General features: G+C 37.4%; 3 protein-coding genes across 4 annotated transcripts; all 3 read right to left on the bottom strand.

Moving 5' to 3' along the window:
- Window positions 1–832: 832 nt before the first annotated feature.
- LOC131300092 (actin-like) lies at window positions 833–5,157 on the bottom strand. 2 transcript variants are annotated; one of them, XM_058325762.1, is made up of 5 exons: window positions 4,888–5,157; window positions 3,714–3,786; window positions 2,998–3,391; window positions 1,679–2,292; window positions 833–1,156 (listed from the first exon to the last, which is right to left on the bottom strand). In XM_058325762.1, the coding sequence occupies exons 2-5, from the start codon at window positions 3,771–3,773 to the stop codon at window positions 1,091–1,093; spliced, it is 1,134 nt and encodes a 377-aa protein (XP_058181745.1). In that variant the 5' UTR covers window positions 3,774–3,786; window positions 4,888–5,157; the 3' UTR covers window positions 833–1,090. The 2 variants fall into 2 exon arrangements, with proteins under 2 accessions (XP_058181745.1, XP_058181744.1); XM_058325761.1 differs by having other exon boundaries at window positions 833–2,292; window positions 4,888–5,012.
- A 1,622-nt stretch (window positions 5,158–6,779) lies between these two features.
- Window positions 6,780–13,193, bottom strand: LOC131300093 (very-long-chain enoyl-CoA reductase). Its single transcript, XM_058325763.1, has 4 exons — window positions 12,537–13,193; window positions 12,373–12,412; window positions 8,666–9,420; window positions 6,780–7,309 (listed from the first exon to the last, which is right to left on the bottom strand). The coding sequence occupies exons 1-4, from the start codon at window positions 12,603–12,605 to the stop codon at window positions 7,241–7,243; spliced, it is 933 nt and encodes a 310-aa protein (XP_058181746.1). The 5' UTR covers window positions 12,606–13,193; the 3' UTR covers window positions 6,780–7,240.
- Window positions 13,194–13,256: 63 nt separating this feature from the next.
- LOC131300094 (uncharacterized) lies at window positions 13,257–17,913 on the bottom strand. The gene is made up of 9 exons (XM_058325764.1): window positions 17,665–17,913; window positions 17,487–17,548; window positions 17,263–17,353; window positions 16,143–16,229; window positions 15,893–15,946; window positions 15,235–15,419; window positions 14,360–14,442; window positions 14,078–14,178; window positions 13,257–13,675 (listed from the first exon to the last, which is right to left on the bottom strand). The coding sequence occupies exons 1-9, from the start codon at window positions 17,710–17,712 to the stop codon at window positions 13,460–13,462; spliced, it is 927 nt and encodes a 308-aa protein (XP_058181747.1). The 5' UTR covers window positions 17,713–17,913; the 3' UTR covers window positions 13,257–13,459.
- Window positions 17,914–18,401: the final 488 nt, after the last annotated feature.

Raw genomic sequence — 18,401 nt, 5'->3', positions numbered from 1 at the left:
TCTGTTCCGGTGGATACTTTTATCTATGAGATGGCTGTGTGATTATGGCAAAGACTAGCCCGCGACAACAGGAAATCGAAGGCATCCAACTGTCATACTACCGCCACTATAATCATTGCTACCTCCACTATTGGTGCCATCACCCTCCTGGCATCACGACCACCATCACCATCACCGCCACTATTATAACCACTATCCCAACGCCGCATAACCACCGTACCAACCACCACCACCACAAGGACAATCACGCTGCCACATACCCGTGCTATGACCATAACTAACCCAAAACCACTGCCCTGTGTTGCCACAACCATAACTACCCCGAAACCACTACCTGCGACACCACTGCCAGTAGATGTTGATTTTGAGTTGTAAATGCAGTTTGATTTGCAAAGTTCCATGGAAACACGGCAACTTAGAGTTTTCCATGCAAACAAAACAGTAGAAAATGGTTTCCTACTAATTTCCCGAGTTTCAACCAAACAACCCATGGGGAGTACAACTACCGTCCAGCGAGCTACTGATGAAAGTTCAGCCAAGCCAGTGAAGATTTACCCAAATGATGCATTTACAGCTGAGGGAAGGATGAGCAAAATGCAACAATCTTATGAAATTGGCAACTTAGTTCCTGAAAACTAGTGAAAAGCCACCAAGAGAATCCAAACACTTGGTTAATTATTAGAGAGGGATATTCACGGCAAGTACAACACCCGTCCGAGCATAAATTTAGTGCATCTGTTGGTTATTGATCTAATGCTTCACATAAAAGAATAAAACACAAATCTCGGAAGTAAAGAAACTGAAAGAAAGAAAAGACAAGAAGAAGAAGATAGAACCACAACTTTTGAAAGATGATGCATATGCTCAAACTAAAAAATGGGCATAAAGGAAGGTGCAAAACGAATATCATGAAAACAATCCAAAAACTCTAAACTTAAGTTACAAATAAAAGAAATGTAACATCCTCGCCTTCTCAAAGTCATCAACCCAACAAATGAAGAAAACAAGGGATAGAATGAACGGTCGCAAGCTTCATATCTCCCAGAAGTAAAAAGTAGTTTCTTTCTTCCACATCTATGTTCCTGCGCAATCAGAAGCATTTTCTATGCACAATTGACGGTCCAGACTCATCGTACTCTGCCTTTGCTATCCACATCTGCACTCAACCAAGCAAAAAGTTGGATCGGAAATCAAAAGTAAAAATATCAGAAAAAACTAATAAGTCCAGTAAAAATCATATGGTAGAAACCTATGGTACACAGAATCTTTTAAATACAAAAACTTACCATACCGAACACTTGACACTCGGAGATGGTTTGGGACCCATGTTCGGCATGTTTAGTTGGATATTCACATAACAAGCATATTTTGTGATTTGAATTTGCTATGATATATGTATGGAACTCCTGTATTATGCATGAAATGTCCTAACATATTTTGTTTAGTGCTATTTATCATAGCAAATAGACAAAATCTACTACGAAGTAGGAATATTTTGGTGTGTCCTTAGTATCATTGAGATGCAAATTAGATGATTTTGACACTTAGACACATACCACCCGACACCAGTAACTGACTCCATGTAACATAGGTACAAGCCCGCCAAGAGGCCACTGACATTCAAATGGTAGCTAGCATGAATGAAACATTCAAAAGTCAACATGAAAAGATACCAAACCTGCTGAAAGGTGCTGAGAGATGCCAAGATGGATCCTCCTATCCAGACACTGTACTTCCTCTCGGGTGGGGCAACAACCTTGATCTTCATACTACTTGGGGCTAAAGCAGTAATTTCTTTGCTCATTCTATCAGCAATGCCTGGAAACATGGTTGAACCACCACTCAGCACGATGTTTCCATAGAGGTCTTTTCTGATATCCACATCACACTTCATGATAGAATTATAAGTGGTCTCATGTATTCCTGCCGCTTCCATTCCAATCATGGATGGCTGGAAAAGGACCTCAGGGCACCGGAAACGCTCCGCGCCAATGGTGATCACTTGGCCATCAGGAAGCTCATAACTCTTCTCGACTGAGGAGCTTGTTTTGGAAGTCTCTAGCTCTTGCTCATAGTCTAGGGCTATGTAAGCTAGCTTCTCCTTCATGTCCCTCACTATTTCACGCTCTGCTGTGGTTGTGAAGGAGTAGCCACGTTCAGTTAGGATTTTCATCAAGGCATCGGTGAGATCACGGCCCGCCAAGTCAAGACGAAGGATGGCGTGTGGGAGGGCATATCCTTCGTAGATTGGGACTGTATGGCTAACACCGTCGCCAGAGTCCAGCACGATTCCTGCATAGAGAACAAGTCATACAATTAAGGATCAAAATTTCACTTTGGTTCTTTGCTTCAGTTAGCTAGGATAAGGAAACGTTGATGGAGTGTCCATTTAGGTAAGCAACATTGGATTTGAAATATTCTGAAAACGTTTAGAAAATGTAGCCAGAACATAATGAAAATTAACGAAGGATTAGGAAATGTATGAAAATGTTGTTGTCTAATACTTTCTAATAGGGACACCTTAATTAATGTTTGTGTCTCCTAGGATTTTGGCATGTTTCGGAGACTCAGAAGAATTTCAGAGTGGGAGAGAGGAAATATTGAAATTTCAAGATTCCACAAAATTCTTTTCGGACTCCTAGAAAACAGAAACACTTTGGCCATCTTGATGGAAGCGAAGCAAAACTTTTATCCTTGCATACAACATACAGAGACGCCATATTTTCCATACCGAGGAAGATGCAAAGACAAACATAGAATGCATACTCTCCCTGCTTTGCATTGAAAAGATATAAAAGGCCTATCAAAACCGTTTTGGAAATTAACGCATCCCTAAACAAAACCCTCTTACAAATGTTGAAAAACAATTCAGGAGTTTTCCATGATTGAAAGTAATTAACAACTTAAGCACACAAACCTTTCCATATTCACTGTCTGCCATGTAGATATGAAATCAAATTGGAAGTGTTATGAGTGCAAGTGAACCGAATTACTTACCAGTTGTACGACCACTAGCATATAGGGAAAGGACAGCCTGAATAGCCACATACATAGCAGGAGTGTTGAAGGTCTCAAACATGATTTGGGTCATCTTCTCACGATTAGCCTTGGGGTTCAGAGGAGCTTCAGTGAGGAGGACGGGGTGCTCTTCTGGGGCAACTCGAAGCTCGTTGTAAAATGTGTGATGCCAGATCTTCTCCATATCATCCCAGTTGCTCACAATACCATGCTCTATTGGGTATTTCAACGTCAAGATACCACGCTTGGATTGGGCTTCATCTCCAACATATGCATCTTTCTGGCCCATGCCGACCATCACACCAGTGTGACGAGGTCGACCTACAATGCTAGGGAACACAGCCCTTGGGGCATCATCTCCAGCAAATCCAGCCTAGCAAATAGAAAACAATTAGCTTTTTCAAACTTTAAAAGGGAAAAAAGGAAAAATAAAATGCAAACGACAGAATGGCGGTTAATTTATTAACATCTACAGGATCGAGGAAAAGTGTATGGAAATCTTTGAATGGGTATGGGATCATGTGGGTGATGTTGGGTGGCGTTGATTAGCAGGACGTTTTAGAAAAAGGCGCTCACATGAAGCACAACTTCCTTTTTTCTTCCCTTTCCATTAATTTGCTTTTTTAATGGGTCGGGGAGGTGTTAACAGCAAGTATCTACCATAAAGCTTGCACAGAAGAAACTGCATATAATACCTTAACCATTCCTGTTCCATTGTCGCAAACGAGTGGCTGAATGTCCTCAGCATCGGCCATTGTATGCTATCTCCTGAGAAGAAAAAGGTTTGGTAAAAACAAGTTTATTGCAGTAAGCATCCATCATTATTTGCTAGGAAATCTCTTGTTTAGACCATATGAATAGTTTAAAACCTCGGAGTCGTACAAGAAACAAAATTATAGAAATGAAAAAACATAATCTAGGATTCAGGTACCATTTCTTTTCAATGAAAATCAGTCTATGGAGAAAATCTGGCAGCTATCACAGATGTGATGAAAAATTTCAGTAATGATAGAAACCAGAATCCTGACAGATCTTTTGAAGACCACAAGCATGACCATTCTTCAAATGCTATGCAAGACATCACGTAGCATCGGAATATATACATTGGACATCCAAACCCACCCTCACAAATGCATATGTCAAGTCCATAAAACAGTAGTCGGGATCTAATACCAAAAGCACAGGAAACTCAACATATATGTAGCACTCCTTTTTGTTCTGAATAAAAAAGCACCATTTTTCCAATAATCTATATACCAAATGTACTATACAATTCTCAACTGACAGATTACAATATTTACTACTATTGCCCCAAACAAGGATAGATAACACATCAACACCGATTTAGAGTGTGAGAAAAGAACAAAATCCAGGGACACGATTAATTCCGGTTACAAATGCAGCAAATAGTATTACAAATTTTCAAGCAACGCAAGAAGAGATCTCAAGTGGATCCACACCAAACCACAATGCTCATACCATCCAAAAAAGATCCCCCTTTTATGAAAGCACACAAGATAATTTCATTTCTGCTGAAATGAACAAGATTATGTTCACGTTTCTGTTTCCAGAAACAGCTTCTGAGAAGTGTTTCTCCTGAAAACAACCACCAATCCACAGGGATATACGTCGTGTACGTCATAAATATCGCTACGGTATTCATCGAATCTGGAGTTGAGAAGCTGTGACATCTAAACAAACCCTAATCCATCCCGACACAGAGAAACAAACAATTGAATAGTACCTCGAAAATAACAAAAGCGAATGAGATTACCAAATAGATCAATGCAAGAGAACTTTTTCTTTAATGAAATGCTACCCAAATCAAAATCGAATCAAAATGACGATCAATGTGATCAGTTCTCTCACCTGGGAAGTCTGGTGTGGAGACTGGAGAGAGAGAGAGAGAGAGAGAGAGAGAGAGAGAGGGGGTATCTGAAGTATACGGAGATAAATGGACGTGAAATGGGGAGAATGGGTTTGTGGTGTGGGGTTATAGAAAAAGGAGGGGAGAGAGAGAGAGAGAGAGATTTGATCCGGACCGTTGGATGGGTTTACAGACTGGATGTACGGACACGGTGACACGTTCTTGGGGGGAAATGGGCTATGATGATGGGCAGTGGGCACAACTCCAACCATTTCCCTTTCTTTTTTTTCTTTTTTTTTCCTTTTCCCCAACCTTTTTGTGTTTATACTTTCCAATAAAAATTTAATTTACTTCATTTTTTTTAAAAAGGTATTCAAACCAGTTTACACGCACCTTAACTAACCCTAGAGATATAAATTTAAAGAGCTTGGTATCGTTGTGAATATAAAAAAAGTTTCGCACTTGAAGATGTCTTTGATATACATGGAATTGATTCACTCTGGCTGAAGCATTTAGTTGCTCATAACAAGACACCGTTTGGGCATTCCAACTATTTTGCATGATTAGTTAAGGGCAATGATTCTGGCACCCTGTTTTTTATTAACCACACTCCAGTATTTGTTTTTTACTAGTATTTTTGCGTGTGTATTTTGAACATTAAAAAATAAAATATTGAGACGAAATTATCAAAAAGTGGAGCGTCAAAATCAATTACCCAAGTGAACTGTCAAATACAAATACCAGAAGAAAATTCAGTTGAGTATCTTTGCTACTTGTGCCCCACTGTCCCAAGCAGTTGATGTGCTAAAATAATTATATTTTCAAACATAAACACGTTAGACTCAAATAATCTTCTTTTTTTTCTTTTTTTTTTCTCCATAAAGTTAAAAAGCTTTTAAAAAGCAAGCTTTATTATTTCCATATGCTTTTCAGTGGGGTTTTTCCTTAAGCCTTGTGCTCTGGCAATGGATATTTGATTTCAAGATCCTCCCATTGCCAGGTTGCATTGCAGTCTCAGAGATTTATGAAAGGTACAACCCACATGTAAGATTTTACTGTATTTTGCAAACCCAATCAATGCACTATTAAAGTAAGCCCACAATTCAGAAAAAAGAAACATGCTTCCAACTAGATTGGGGCACTTTTCTTCAAACCAACAGTTGTCACTCACTCTTTTTCTTTTTAGGGAATGTGCTTTCTACCCACGATCCACATTGCCGACCACCAGTGGCTGTGTCAAAAAGTAATTCCCAAGTAAGAAATTGCTATTAAAGCAGGCAGAAAACAGCAGTGACAATAATATTCCAGTGAGAAATGGAGAAGGGCATATCCACCAGCATTTGGAAAAAGCACTCACAGTGGGAACGTACTGGTTTTCAAATACGGTACAAGGGAGGAATATATGGAAGTGAGTGTATGGTAACCGTCACCTCCGTCAGGGCACACCATACCACTTATCCGTAAGAAGTTCCATCGCACCTGTGTCGAGACCAAAGCTTTAGCTAAGGTCTCACAACATGTGGGTGTTGTTAAGAGTATGCTTAGCCACAATAGGAAGCTATGGAGACTCGAACCTGGGCATTATACAACCAAGTCGGAGTTTCCAGCAATTGAACCAACCCCTTTTTGGTACAAGTGTGAGGAATATACCCTGAAAGCAAAGCACCCATCACTTGTGCTGATACTCGTTTTCCCTGTTAATCCACTTTCCTTTGCTAGTGGAGGCATCTTATACCAACAAGATCATTTATCAGCAGCCATTTGTACATGCATCAATGCATGTGCAACAATGTTGAAATGAGAACAGAGAAATGCAAGTTACTGCTATGTTTGGATCTCAGATTTGTGGTGAGAAAGCAAAAGGAAAGAGAAAAGGTATGAAGAGAAAATGAAGTGAAAGAAAACGCATACACTATATGACATTCATAAGAGTATTGTTTCACTCTTGGACAGGGCACATTAAGCTTAACGAAAACCACCCCGAAAGTTCAAGTTCGGTCATGCCGTTTCGAAACTAACGGGGATGATTTGAAGATTCTAAACAATTCCAAGTTTGAGAATAAAAACAAACAAACTGATGATAAAGGAGCATCAAATGCAACTGTGACAACTACAACATGGAGAGCAAAACTCAGCCAATTTGACAAGGTAAAAATAAAATAAAAAATCCCTGGTAAAGGGAAAGACCGGATAATAATTCAAATGCATTGCGATCTAGAAGAGAAGACCATGATATCCAATGGCAAAAGTGAAGTTCTGATCCCTTATTAGCATATTTTGGTAAGAATGACTGAGGGAAACCTTCAGACCATGCCTCTTTACCAAAGAAACCAGTGGCAGGATTGTGAATCACTTCTACAGGAATGGGGGCAGTATGACCCATCGCCGGGGGTACTTGGGTCTTCCCTCTTTTCCATCAAATAGCTGCCACAAAACAGTGTATAGCGTAAGTCGTAAGAATAAAAAACCAGAGAACTTATCCAAAAGAAGAATAATGTTAATTGAAATCAAGTAAATCAAAAAAATGAAAGATATGTAACGTCTATCCACTTTGCAGTATTGTTGACTGGACAAGATCAAAATCAGTAGCATCTCTTCTGTTTATACTACCAGTACTTGAAACACATAAAAGGAGGCCATTGTTTGTCTAAGGTAGGCCTATACATTCTCATGTAGTTACTAACAAATCCATTCACATCTGCCCACCACCTTCATCGCTATATCATAAAATCTACTTTTTCCGATCAATTTGAGGTAATCGAAAGAGAGCTCTTACGATCATGGTTGTACTCATCAGATTTTCTTACTATGTCCAACATGAATCTCCTTATCAACAAAAATATACAATCATCATGGTTTATGGTAATTTCACTCATCAACATTCAGACATTTCATCAATGCATCAGCTCATAATAACAGAAAGGAAGCTAGGATTTAATACCATACATGGTCAAAAGTAATTAGTTGTCCTGGGATTTGACAAAAAGAAAAGTTTTGTGCCATGTTTATTTCCCGTCTTCAATGAGTTGGAAAATACTCAAAGAGCGTACTTTTGCGAAGCTGGAAAAGAGCTGATGCTTAAACAATGCTGAATTATTTACATTGCTCCACTTGTCATTAACTTAACGAAATATATGAGTGTATTTTCCGGTTTTACCATCTATTGCAGTCTCCTAGAAGAAATTGCTGTATGATCTTGTCATCAAACAAATCTCCAAACAAATTGACAGCAGAGATTTTGGAGAAGATGAATCATGGAAAAGTAGAGACAAGAGAAATTTTTTTTTTTTCCTTTCTTATCTTCAAAAAACTCCCACCTCACACAGATGAATTAGGAACTGATATCAAACAAGAGGCCTCATCCAGAGGATTGATATAAAACGAGGAGCCTGCTCGTAAACATTTAGGATTTTTCTGGCTATATTTCTCAGCAAAATTGGAAAAATACATGAAACGAAGAACAATTCAATATTTAAATTGGATTTATCTGACACACTTCAACTTTTTTTGTCCAGCAGAATGACAAAATGAAACTGCAAGTTTTGTGCATAGCCATTGAACCAGTTCGAAGTTAGATCCTAATCCAAAATCATTCCTTCACTAACTGTTCATATATCTAAGCAAAACTGATTAAACGATGACTCAACTAAGACAAAAGGGGGTAAAGAGGGTAAAGCAAGAAGCCCAAATTTTGAAAACATGGAGAATATATGCCTTAGTGAAATAAGCAAATAAGGGAGTTGAAGTCCATAGATAAGCAAAAAATGGAAAAAAAATTACCCTCTTCAGACGGCGGTGCTTTGCGAGTGCCCAATTAGTCATGATTGAAGCAGCAACCACAAGAAAGAGATAACCTGCAACCGTCTGGGTAGCAATGTTGAATCCCAGCCACTGATAAATCTCAGTCGTGTAATTCGCGCATGTGACAATATTGAACAAAAATCCACGTGGGATTTGGTACCCTCCGTTCCCGTCAGGGCTCCGAAGATTACTCAGCAAGATATGGCAGTAGAAATTTAAGACTTGGCAAAGCAATCCCAAACCCAACCCAATCTTCATTTGGAGGTCACTTACAGGTGTATAAAGCGGGTGGTTCACATAATAAGCAATATAAGCACCAAACGTCCAGTAATAAGCACAATTACGGAACACATTAGAGAGTGGTGAGGTGGCATGGCTGAAGCGGTGAACAAAGAATGTCTCCATTATACGTTTGAAGTAGTGGAAACACCAGTAGTACAAGGCATATGTCTGAACTGGGTGGATAACACGCTCTGCTTTGTAGCCGAGGTATTGATATACAGGGAAGTAGTAGAAGATTGGATAGATGAGTAAAGGGCCCAAGTACTCACAGAAGAATAGGGTACGATAGGAAACTTGTGGACCCAAGTCCTTGAATACAACAGTTAAGTTGTCTGAATTTCCATCGCTATATTCCTTGAGATTTTTCCTGTAGTGAAGGACAACGGGCTTTTCCTTCGATCCAGGTTGAAGGGGTAGGGTCAGGCGCTGTCTAGAAGGATAGTATTTCTTGGCTGTTGATGCAAAACATGGACATCAGGTGGTTCACATCAAAAGCAAGCATAAAAAAAACAACAAATACATGGAGAGGAGACCAAAGGTGAAAATCAAACCAGTAAATAAGAGCTCACAATACTAATTGCTAAATGAGGCTGTGCCCAAAAGCACACAGACCTCAATAGATGCTTTTCGGTGTGACTCAGACACCGCAAGTTTTAATAGTTTATGTTTTCTCTTGTTCTCATGTTTTTACTCACATTAATCATGGAAAAATGTGAAAGGAACTACCAAATGAAGCTTGATTCTTTATCCTGTTACACATGCCTGAAGTGCATACCATAAAGAAAACATAAAGCATCATGAGAATGCAGGCAATAGGGATAAAACAGATGAGATGGACAACAATCAACCGACTAGCAAACCTAATTTCCAGAAACTGACATCTTAGCACCTTGCGTTATGTCCAGGTGTACTATAACTTGAATTTAAAATTTCCAAATATATCTGTATCAGAGAGAACTGTGTTTCTGTTGTACCGGTGCCAGAAGGAGGTTTCATCAACAAAAGGAAGAGAGCTCTCTTCAGGAAGGGGTGATCAGGACGTTGGACTGGCAACACCAAGACCAAAACTCTTGTTCAGCCCCTACTCCACGAAAAATGCTCTTAAAAATGCAAACAGACTTGTAAGAGGCAACGCGGTTTTTTACAGGACTGAAAGGCGAAGTACACGTCCCATTGCTCTCTCTCGTGTACACATAGTGCAGAGTACTCTCCAGACGAGTAACCTAAGCTTAGCTTGAAGGGTAACCGTTTAGGCATTTCGCCTTGATATGCAGTGGTGAGGTTTTTTTTATCCTAAGCTATGTTAAGATCAAAACCTCAATTATATTGAGTTTTCTGCATTCATATATAAACCAACCGTTTTAAATTCACACAACGCAAAACACAACTTTCGGTGGGATTGAATGAAAATAAATGAAGATACTTCTATATGGAATGTGGAATGGAACCTTCGTTCTTTTGACGATTGGTACATACTTTTATTTACAAGCATTGAAAACCCACATTAGTAATTCAACTTCTTTCTTTTTTTGGGGTGGTAATAATGTCCCAAGATGGTCTTTTATTCTCTGGCAAGCTGCTCATCATAGACTGTACACAAGGGATTCATTGAGAAATTACTCGTTCGATTCGCGGACTGAAAATGATGGGATTAACAGTCCTGGGATTAATAGTCTCTGGATTATTTGTCCTGGATTAATTTCATCCCTAATTTCACCCAATCCCATGTTTGATTCACGTTGCATTAATTATGGGATAAGGAATAGTATTTTTTTTTAAAAAACATTTTTTGAAAAAAGAAAGTTTTGAAAAAGAAACATTTAAAAATAATAATTTTGGTCCGTTCAAAAAATAATACTAATAATTTTGGGAAACATTTTTATTACAAAACAATTTGGGAAAAGTTTTTTTTGAACTAATTTTTGACAAAAAAACAATTTTCTTAAAAAAGTTGAAAATTGATTTTTGGAAAGAAAAGAAAACTAGTTTTTGAAACTTTTTTTGAAAACATTTTTCAAACAAAATAGTTTTTGAAATCATTTTTTGAGTAAAGAAAATTTTAAAAAACATTTTATTGTATTTTTTTAACAAAAATATTTTTGAAAAATAAGAAAGTTTTGAAAATGTATATTTTTAAAAAAAGTTTTTTCAGAACATTTTCTGAAATTAATATTTTTTTTTAAATGTTTTTTAAAAAAAATTCTGAAATTAATATTAAAGAAAATAATTCTGAAAATACTTTTTGAAATCAATTTCAATATCGTCAAAATATTTTTTAAAACAATCCCTTCTTTGTTAATCCTACGTAATCCCACCTCCCCTAGGATAATATAGTACCCACATATAGGTATAAAATTAATCCTAGGATTAATAATCCCGATAGTCATTTCGGGAACCAAACGTGGGATAACTCAGGATTACGTACAATTAGTCCTATCCCAGGCAGTTAATCTGCGAATCAAACGAGGGTATGATAGTGGATGGAGAATGTTGTCTATGCAGGAATGGTGCAAAATCACGAAACCAGCTTTCCTTTGATTGCCCTTTTGTCTTCGCAGGTCGCATGGTTTGATGGCTAGGAACATGGTCCAGGGTATGCCTAGTAAAATGGAAGATGTTCTTGACTGGTTTTGCTCCAATGTAAAGGGTACGGGTCTCTGGTGCATCAGTCTTTGGTGTTCCCTTGCTGCAGGGATTTATGGTTTGTGGAGATGAACCTTAGAATTTTTCGGGGAAAACTTCCTTAGAATTTTTCGGGGAAAACTTCCTTAGAATTTTTCAGGGGAAAACTTCTGAGCAAGAACAGGTTTCTCTGAGAATCCACACTCTGAAATCCGGGGTTTCCTCAGCTCTAGGAGGAACAGGGTCCCCTGTATAGTCAGGTGGTTGGGCTGTTTTTTCAGTTTGTAGTTTTTCTTCTGAGGTTTTTCCTTGTGTTGTAATGGATGGTATCCCTAATCTTTTGATTCTTTCGTTGAGCTTAATATTAACCTCTTCCTGTTTTTAAAAGAAATAATCTTAACTTACTACCCCTCTAAAAACGAACTGATAAAAAAAAAAAAACTAGGTAAGTAATACCTCCGTCCCAAAATATTTGTCCAGTCCCCAAGAGATGACTTAAAATTTAACTTTTTTCAAGAAAAATTTCAAACTTTTCTCGAATTAAAAATATCTAGTAAATTGTTGAAATCTTTTAAGGTATTATTTTTAGGTTCTCGATTTGCAGACCAAACAAACATTTTGGGACGGGGTATATATCACTAGAAGAAAATTTGAAATTTTCCAAACTAAAACGATTAACCATAGCAGACAAAAGCAACGGCCTGTACCAATTATATATGTACAAATATATGTGTGTATCGTTTCGATTCTTCAGAAACAACACAAGCGTAACAGGTACTTACTTCGCTTGTGAATAGACTCCTGCAGATCCGCGACGGTAGCCTGCAGAAATAACAGAAAACACAAATACAAATCAAACTAACATTTCAAAGCTCATACGCTCGACTAAATGTATATATACGGTGAAAAATGGGACCAGTTGAGGAGAGAGGGAGGGAGAACGCACGGAATCATGGAGCTCAAGGCCGCCCCTAATCAATTCTTTGCCACTCCGTGTAGTGACAGTCACCTTCATCTTCGGAGGTGGAATCGAAACGAGAGAGACCCCACTGGTTCACGCGAGAACCCTTTCGATCTGCAAAATCCTTACACCTGGGTATATATGACTCTATGAAATGTGTAGAGAGAGAGAGAGAGAGAGAGCAGTTGGCTTGTGGACCCAATGCGTGCTCTGGATGGGGGTGCAACTTAATGTGTATGGATGCGGTAGTTGGCGGGCCGATGAACCATCGATATTATCGAGAAATTTATCAACACTCGTCGGCCATGATTCGATACATTTGTTCGTCTACTTTGGAATTTTTTTTTAGGTTTACGAAATTCGAACTCTGCCCATGTGCATAAAAGTTCGCTTGCAAATTTTTTATTAGGCTCGTGTCAAAGTTTTGTAGTATTAATTATTCATCTTGACAATGAGTATCTAGGTAAAAATATTATAATCAAAATCAAGAAAATTTCGCTAACTCTATTTTTGAAAAAGAACTGTCTTTATGATTTAAATGTCATCTTATTTAAATTTTTTAAACAGAAAGGTTACTAAATAGAAAATTACTAAAAGTAAGTAATACCAACTGTACTTATGACAAATTAATTTAGGCCGAACTCAATTATTGGGTACTTGACCCAATTTTCGATACTTCCAACCTATGCTTTTCTTGCCGAATTGGTCAATCCCCCGTCCTTAAAATTGAAATTTACTCCAACCATACAATCATTAAAATTGAAATTTACTCCAACCATACAATCAGCAACTCCTACTTTAACTGTATGTTACATCGTAAAGTACACTTAAATTTGAACACCACAAAGATAGTAATTGTTGCTGAAAATACTTCTGATCTAGGAACATGCCTGTTCTATTTTTTCATATCAACCTAATCCACTGAAACTTGAAACATCCTTGAGTGCTTCCTCTTCCATCTCCACAAGTTGTCGACATACGGTTTCCACGTCACGTGCTTCTTCCTTGAATGCGAACCGGAACTCCTTCCACTGGTATTCGCGAGAGCCATCGTTCCTCACCGGACCTAGAACCTTTCCCAACACATCAAATCCTTTCCGATCTACTGAAAGCATAAGTGCATCCTTCACATGGTGCACCAGAAATCAGTTATTTGTCTAATTATCAGAGAATTAAAACAAACAAACAAAAAAAAGCAAGTTCGTCGAGAGAGTTTGCTTCCTCTTTTCGCGTCATTTTCTAGAGTTTATGTCCAGATTAAGGACTTGGGGAGAGATTTGTGGTGAAAAACAACTTGAATTTGTGCAGAGAAAGTCCGCAGATTTTCTTTTCCCTCCACAAATCCTTAATCCAAACACAACCTCAATGGTATTGAGAAACCAGGTCAAGTGTTTTCACTGGAAAATCTACAAACATCATAAGTAACAAAGTGATCTAAACTACAACAATGTCAGCTGGCTGCTGAGAAAAAAGGTATCACATCAACTAGCAGTTACAAATTTGCAACACATGGATCACCATTATACCTTTGCATTTTTATTCAAGTATGTAATACAGAAAAGAATTAGGGCTCTACGTCTCAATTCACTTCGATTAATCCCATCAAGTAGGCTTGAAGAAAAAGGAGCTACAAACAGAGTGAAAGAAAAAACATGTTAGCCAATCGATTCATAACAACTGATTAGATGCTATTGCTGCGAGAAAGAATATTTATAATAATAATAAGATCTACATGGAAAATGTTTGTCTTTTTTATTCAAAATATAAACCATCCTTACATGCACTTGTCCATAGTAACAGGTACTTACATAACGGATCACCCTTAGATGCTTCAACATCTGCCAAATCTAATTCATGAGTGCCTCCATTGCTATCGATGTACGTGCATGAACTGCACAGTAAATAACTTCAATCATATGATTGTTCATATAGTACATATGGGACGTTCTTTTTGACTTTTTCTTTTTCTTCCCAGAGGGAGAGAGATGGATAATCTATGATTTTAAATCAAAACTCCAGCAGGACCCTTGGTTAAATGTCATTGACAAATTTCACTGGACCTAGGGTGACTCGCAAATTTCACAGGACCCGTATTGAGGAGTCTTTCTATAATTCAAGTGCATGCCAAAATGTTTGAGGACTCTTTCCATAATTCAACTGCAATGCCAATATGTTTGAGGACTCTTGCCAATTGCATAATCCTACTGACCTGTCAAACCAATCATCTAAGAACTTTCATGATCCTGTGTTCTACCCGTGACAGGATGTGTCCATGTCTGATTGGTGTCAAGATTTCTAAAGAAACTAAAACGAAGTGTACACACTTCGCAGATAAGTAATATGTTACCAGTATCTGCATCAGATCCACAATTCATTCACCATCTAAATGGAAATGCACAGGTAGGAAAAATAAATCAGCAATACTTGAAGCACTAAGAAATAATCCAAAGCTGGTCAGGGGTTAAATAGAAATCAAATACTGGTCAGGGATTTTCATCGTGTGAGAAACTTTAAACAAAATGATAAAGGCAGTTTGATGATATGAGATCCATTATCTTTCCCCCCTTTTATCTTCTCCATTATCTTTCCCTTTAGCAATGGATAATGCACGCTTCAACTTCATACAGGACTTGATGAAACAAAAAATTACAAGGTGAAAACAGTCTAGGCTAGAGTTTTATACCTTAGATTAAACCTATAAACCGTGTACTGTTCATTGCCATCTAGTAGCTCCCGAAGGTTTTCACTTCGAGGTGTAGACCCAAGATTTGAAGAACTCAGTATGCCAGAGACTGCATAAGTGGATTCCTTAACCACTTTGCTTTCTGAAGATATGGTTTCTCTTAGGCTTTCTGCAACAAGCTTCACCTATAAGGAAATAAAGAAGTATAATTCAAGGGTGTTATTTTCCGTTCTATGTTACGAACAAATAAAGGCATGTCAGTGATGTCACTTAACGAAAACCTACAACACTGCTGCAGATTTACGAATGTGGTTTTATATTAATGTTTGCCAGAATACTAAAATTGTGAGCATGAACATCAGTTGCTGCTTTGGATTCCAGGGTGGCACAAATTTCTGGAAAATTGTGGAAATGTCAACCTATCTAATTTTTTATAGTACCACCCGGAGTCAGACTACATCATAAATGAGAAAAAGCATATAGATATTTGGCACATGAAGAGATGATAAGCCAGATGACTTACTAATGCAACACAGATTACATTAATCAGAATAAAGGTGCTTGAATCAAATCTTTCAATTACAAAGCCAAAATCATCCAAAATATTTAGAGTCAGGAGAAAAGAGTTCCTTACTTGGAACAGTAGTAATGGTTATACCTTTTCACCTTTAAGAGGCACAACATCTCCAGTCAAAGCAACCCGTGCAGGTAGCTGCATCACATAAGGAATCAATGAATGGAGGATCCCGCACATTTAGAATTGTTACATTATTTTTAATTTATATTTCCCACATGTAGAGTAGTTTCAGATCGATTCACACTATCACAACGTTTAGTCTAAAATACACTGAGATTTATTTAAGGAGGCTCCACTATTAATGAAGCCCTGTGAACAGTATTGCACCAACCTTTTTTATCGATCTAAGTAAGTTTGCAAGTGGGCCTGGGAAGGGACTGCTCACAGCAAAAGAACCACGTTCATCAATGATTGTGTTCTACATGGAAAACGAGATATGTGAGAAAGACATGTTTAAGAATGTTTAAGTGTGTAGCTAGTCTCTGAAAATAAGGTCGTTGACCACAAATCTAGGCATTAACAAGAAGTAGTCCACTTGGATCTCTCAAAAGAGCATTATTGTCACAACAACTAGATTCTTGTTGATAAATAGCATACTAAGGAAAAATGATAAAAAGAACTTGTGCAACAGAAAGCTTTAAGTTAAAGCCATAAAAGTTTCGGCCGTTCAAAAAAAAAAAAAATACACAAGCCATAACTTAAAATAAGTCAGCATCTGGTATGCTCCAAGAAAACGAGGTATTTGAAAATCTTTACCTCCAAAGAGATTGAGCACAGCAGAAAACATAAGCTCCAACTGCTTTGTCATCAGTAACCAAACCAAATGTGACTCAATTTTCTAAATAACAATTCATTTTTTTATCAAACAACAAAAGGAAAGCAAAGATGTGAGATATGTTCATGGGCCTTTTGTAAGCAGGCATCTTCCATGGATACAGCAAATATCAGAACATCGGACTGCATCAATGATATGATAACAGCTTACAGAAACGAAAAAGAAAATAGTCCTGATCATTTGCGACTATTGTAACAGCTTCACAGCACAAATGAAGCAGCCTTTCTACTACACAAACACATCCAACTTTCACTTTTTCCTTCTGCTTGTGAGGAATCATATTAAGCCAATCGGATCAGTGGATTCCAAACCATATGATAGACGAGCACTTCTTGGCTCATCTTTATCGCTTTATCTGCTCATAAAGTTGGTTATGAAAAGATTTCAACAAGCAATTTTGTTATTCTTTTAATGTGGTGAACAACATGATGGTACCCCGAAAAATACAACCAACAATTGTTCAAAAGCTATGTAAACATGACGAGCTAATTCAACATTTGGCACAATCAAACACTCAGAAAGCAGAATTAGACGGCGAAAATTTGGAACACAAATCGGGACTTCCAGTCAGTTAAAATATGAAGAAAAAAAATCGTAAGACGAAAAAAGAACCTACCACATTGTGCAAGTCCTTTTCGGGTATCCAGATGTAGGGCCTCCCTTTCTTGACAAAGTACTTAACCTTTGAAGTATAGATTTCGTCCTTGCTGAAACCAACAATTAAAAAGATGCATACAACCAAATTCCATAAATAACTTAAAGACACCACAAAAATGTTCTTTCTCATAGTCTAATCAGAGAATACTTCACTAGATAAATTATTCTACCATCGTCCCATACCTTCCTTTGGCGTCGGCTTTGATCGTGTTGAGGTTACCTTGCCAATTCGATGCTAATATGTTCTGTAAAATACCAGTTCTTGTTAATAAGTTATCGCCATCCTTGCAAAGGTCACAGGTGAATGACAAAACAAGAACGCGCTTAAATATCGTAGAGAGAGAGAGAGAGAGAGAGAGACCTTGCATTTCTCAGCAAATGTTAGGACTGTGGTCTTGTTGCCCTTCATTGGTTTCAAGTGTATCGGGCTCTTGCACGGCAGGTGTTCGTTGAAATTCCTAAGTCGAAGGAACCCCAGTAATAAGACATAAGGGTACTACGTAACTACGTACTGTGGGTCTTTTTTTTCAGGGACAAAGAGAGAGGGGCTTTTGTAGCTACTCCAGCTGTCGTACATGACTAGTTGACTACACTTTCTATTTTATTTTTTAATATTGAAAGTGTATGTATTTTCTTTTAAAAGATTAAAAAAAATTGTGAATATAAAAAAAAAAAGTGTGAAAATCAATTCTTGTTATAAAAATATATCAATATAGTATGGAGTGCTTTTACAAGTTGACAACTTACAAAATTTTGATTATGTACATGTAAAAGTTCATACGTATGTATTTAAGATTATATGTGAAATTCTTATGAGATACATTAGTATTTGTGGAAAATTATTTTGACAAATGTTTAAATTCTAACTCCTAGAAATCGGTTTAGAAGGTCAAAAAGTTATATGATTTTTAAATCTACAGATTATGAAAACCTGAAAAAAAAAAATTTCAAAATTTCAAAGCTGTGTTTAGGTAACTCATGGAATTTTGTATAACAAATTATTTTAAGAAAAATAAAATTCTCATATTATCTCGCAGCTACAACAAACAGATTTTTCAATTTCGACTAAAATGTGAAATTTAAAATATCCAGCAGAAT

Source organism: Rhododendron vialii, chromosome 9a (assembly GCF_030253575.1).
Source record: "Rhododendron vialii isolate Sample 1 chromosome 9a, ASM3025357v1".
NCBI classification, from domain to species: domain Eukaryota; kingdom Viridiplantae; phylum Streptophyta; class Magnoliopsida; order Ericales; family Ericaceae; genus Rhododendron; species Rhododendron vialii.
This window is presented reverse-complemented; position numbering and strand designations above follow the sequence as displayed.

What these genes read in the sequence shown, in the direction of transcription:
- LOC131300092 (XM_058325761.1), bottom strand. Translation starts at nt 3,773, where the DNA reads ATGGCCGATGCTGAGGACATTCAGCCACTCGTTTGCGACAATGGAACA. An exon ending in ATGGAACAGGAATGGTTAAG is followed by an intron (nt 3,392 to 3,713) that starts GTATTATATGCA and finishes TCTATTTGCTAG; the next exon opens with GCTGGATTTGCTGGAGATGA. An exon ending in TGCTAGTGGTCGTACAACTG is followed by an intron (nt 2,293 to 2,997) that starts GTAAGTAATTCG and finishes TTCTCTATGCAG; the next exon opens with GAATCGTGCTGGACTCTGGC.
- LOC131300093 (XM_058325763.1), bottom strand. Translation starts at nt 12,605, where the DNA reads ATGAAGGTGACTGTCACTACACGGAGTGGCAAAGAATTGATTAGGGGC. An exon ending in GGAGTCTATTCACAAGCGAA is followed by an intron (nt 9,421 to 12,372) that starts GTAAGTACCTGT and finishes TTGCATCAACAG; the next exon opens with CCAAGAAATACTATCCTTCT. An exon ending in AGCACCGCCGTCTGAAGAGG is followed by an intron (nt 7,310 to 8,665) that starts GTAATTTTTTTT and finishes GTTTTGTGGCAG; the next exon opens with CTATTTGATGGAAAAGAGGG.
- LOC131300094 (XM_058325764.1), bottom strand. Translation starts at nt 17,712, where the DNA reads ATGAAGGGCAACAAGACCACAGTCCTAACATTTGCTGAGAAATGCAAG. An exon ending in CATTTGCTGAGAAATGCAAG is followed by an intron (nt 17,549 to 17,664) that starts GTCTCTCTCTCT and finishes GGTATTTTACAG; the next exon opens with AACATATTAGCATCGAATTG. An exon ending in ACTTGAATAAAAATGCAAAG is followed by an intron (nt 13,676 to 14,077) that starts GTATAATGGTGA and finishes CACCATGTGAAG; the next exon opens with GATGCACTTATGCTTTCAGT.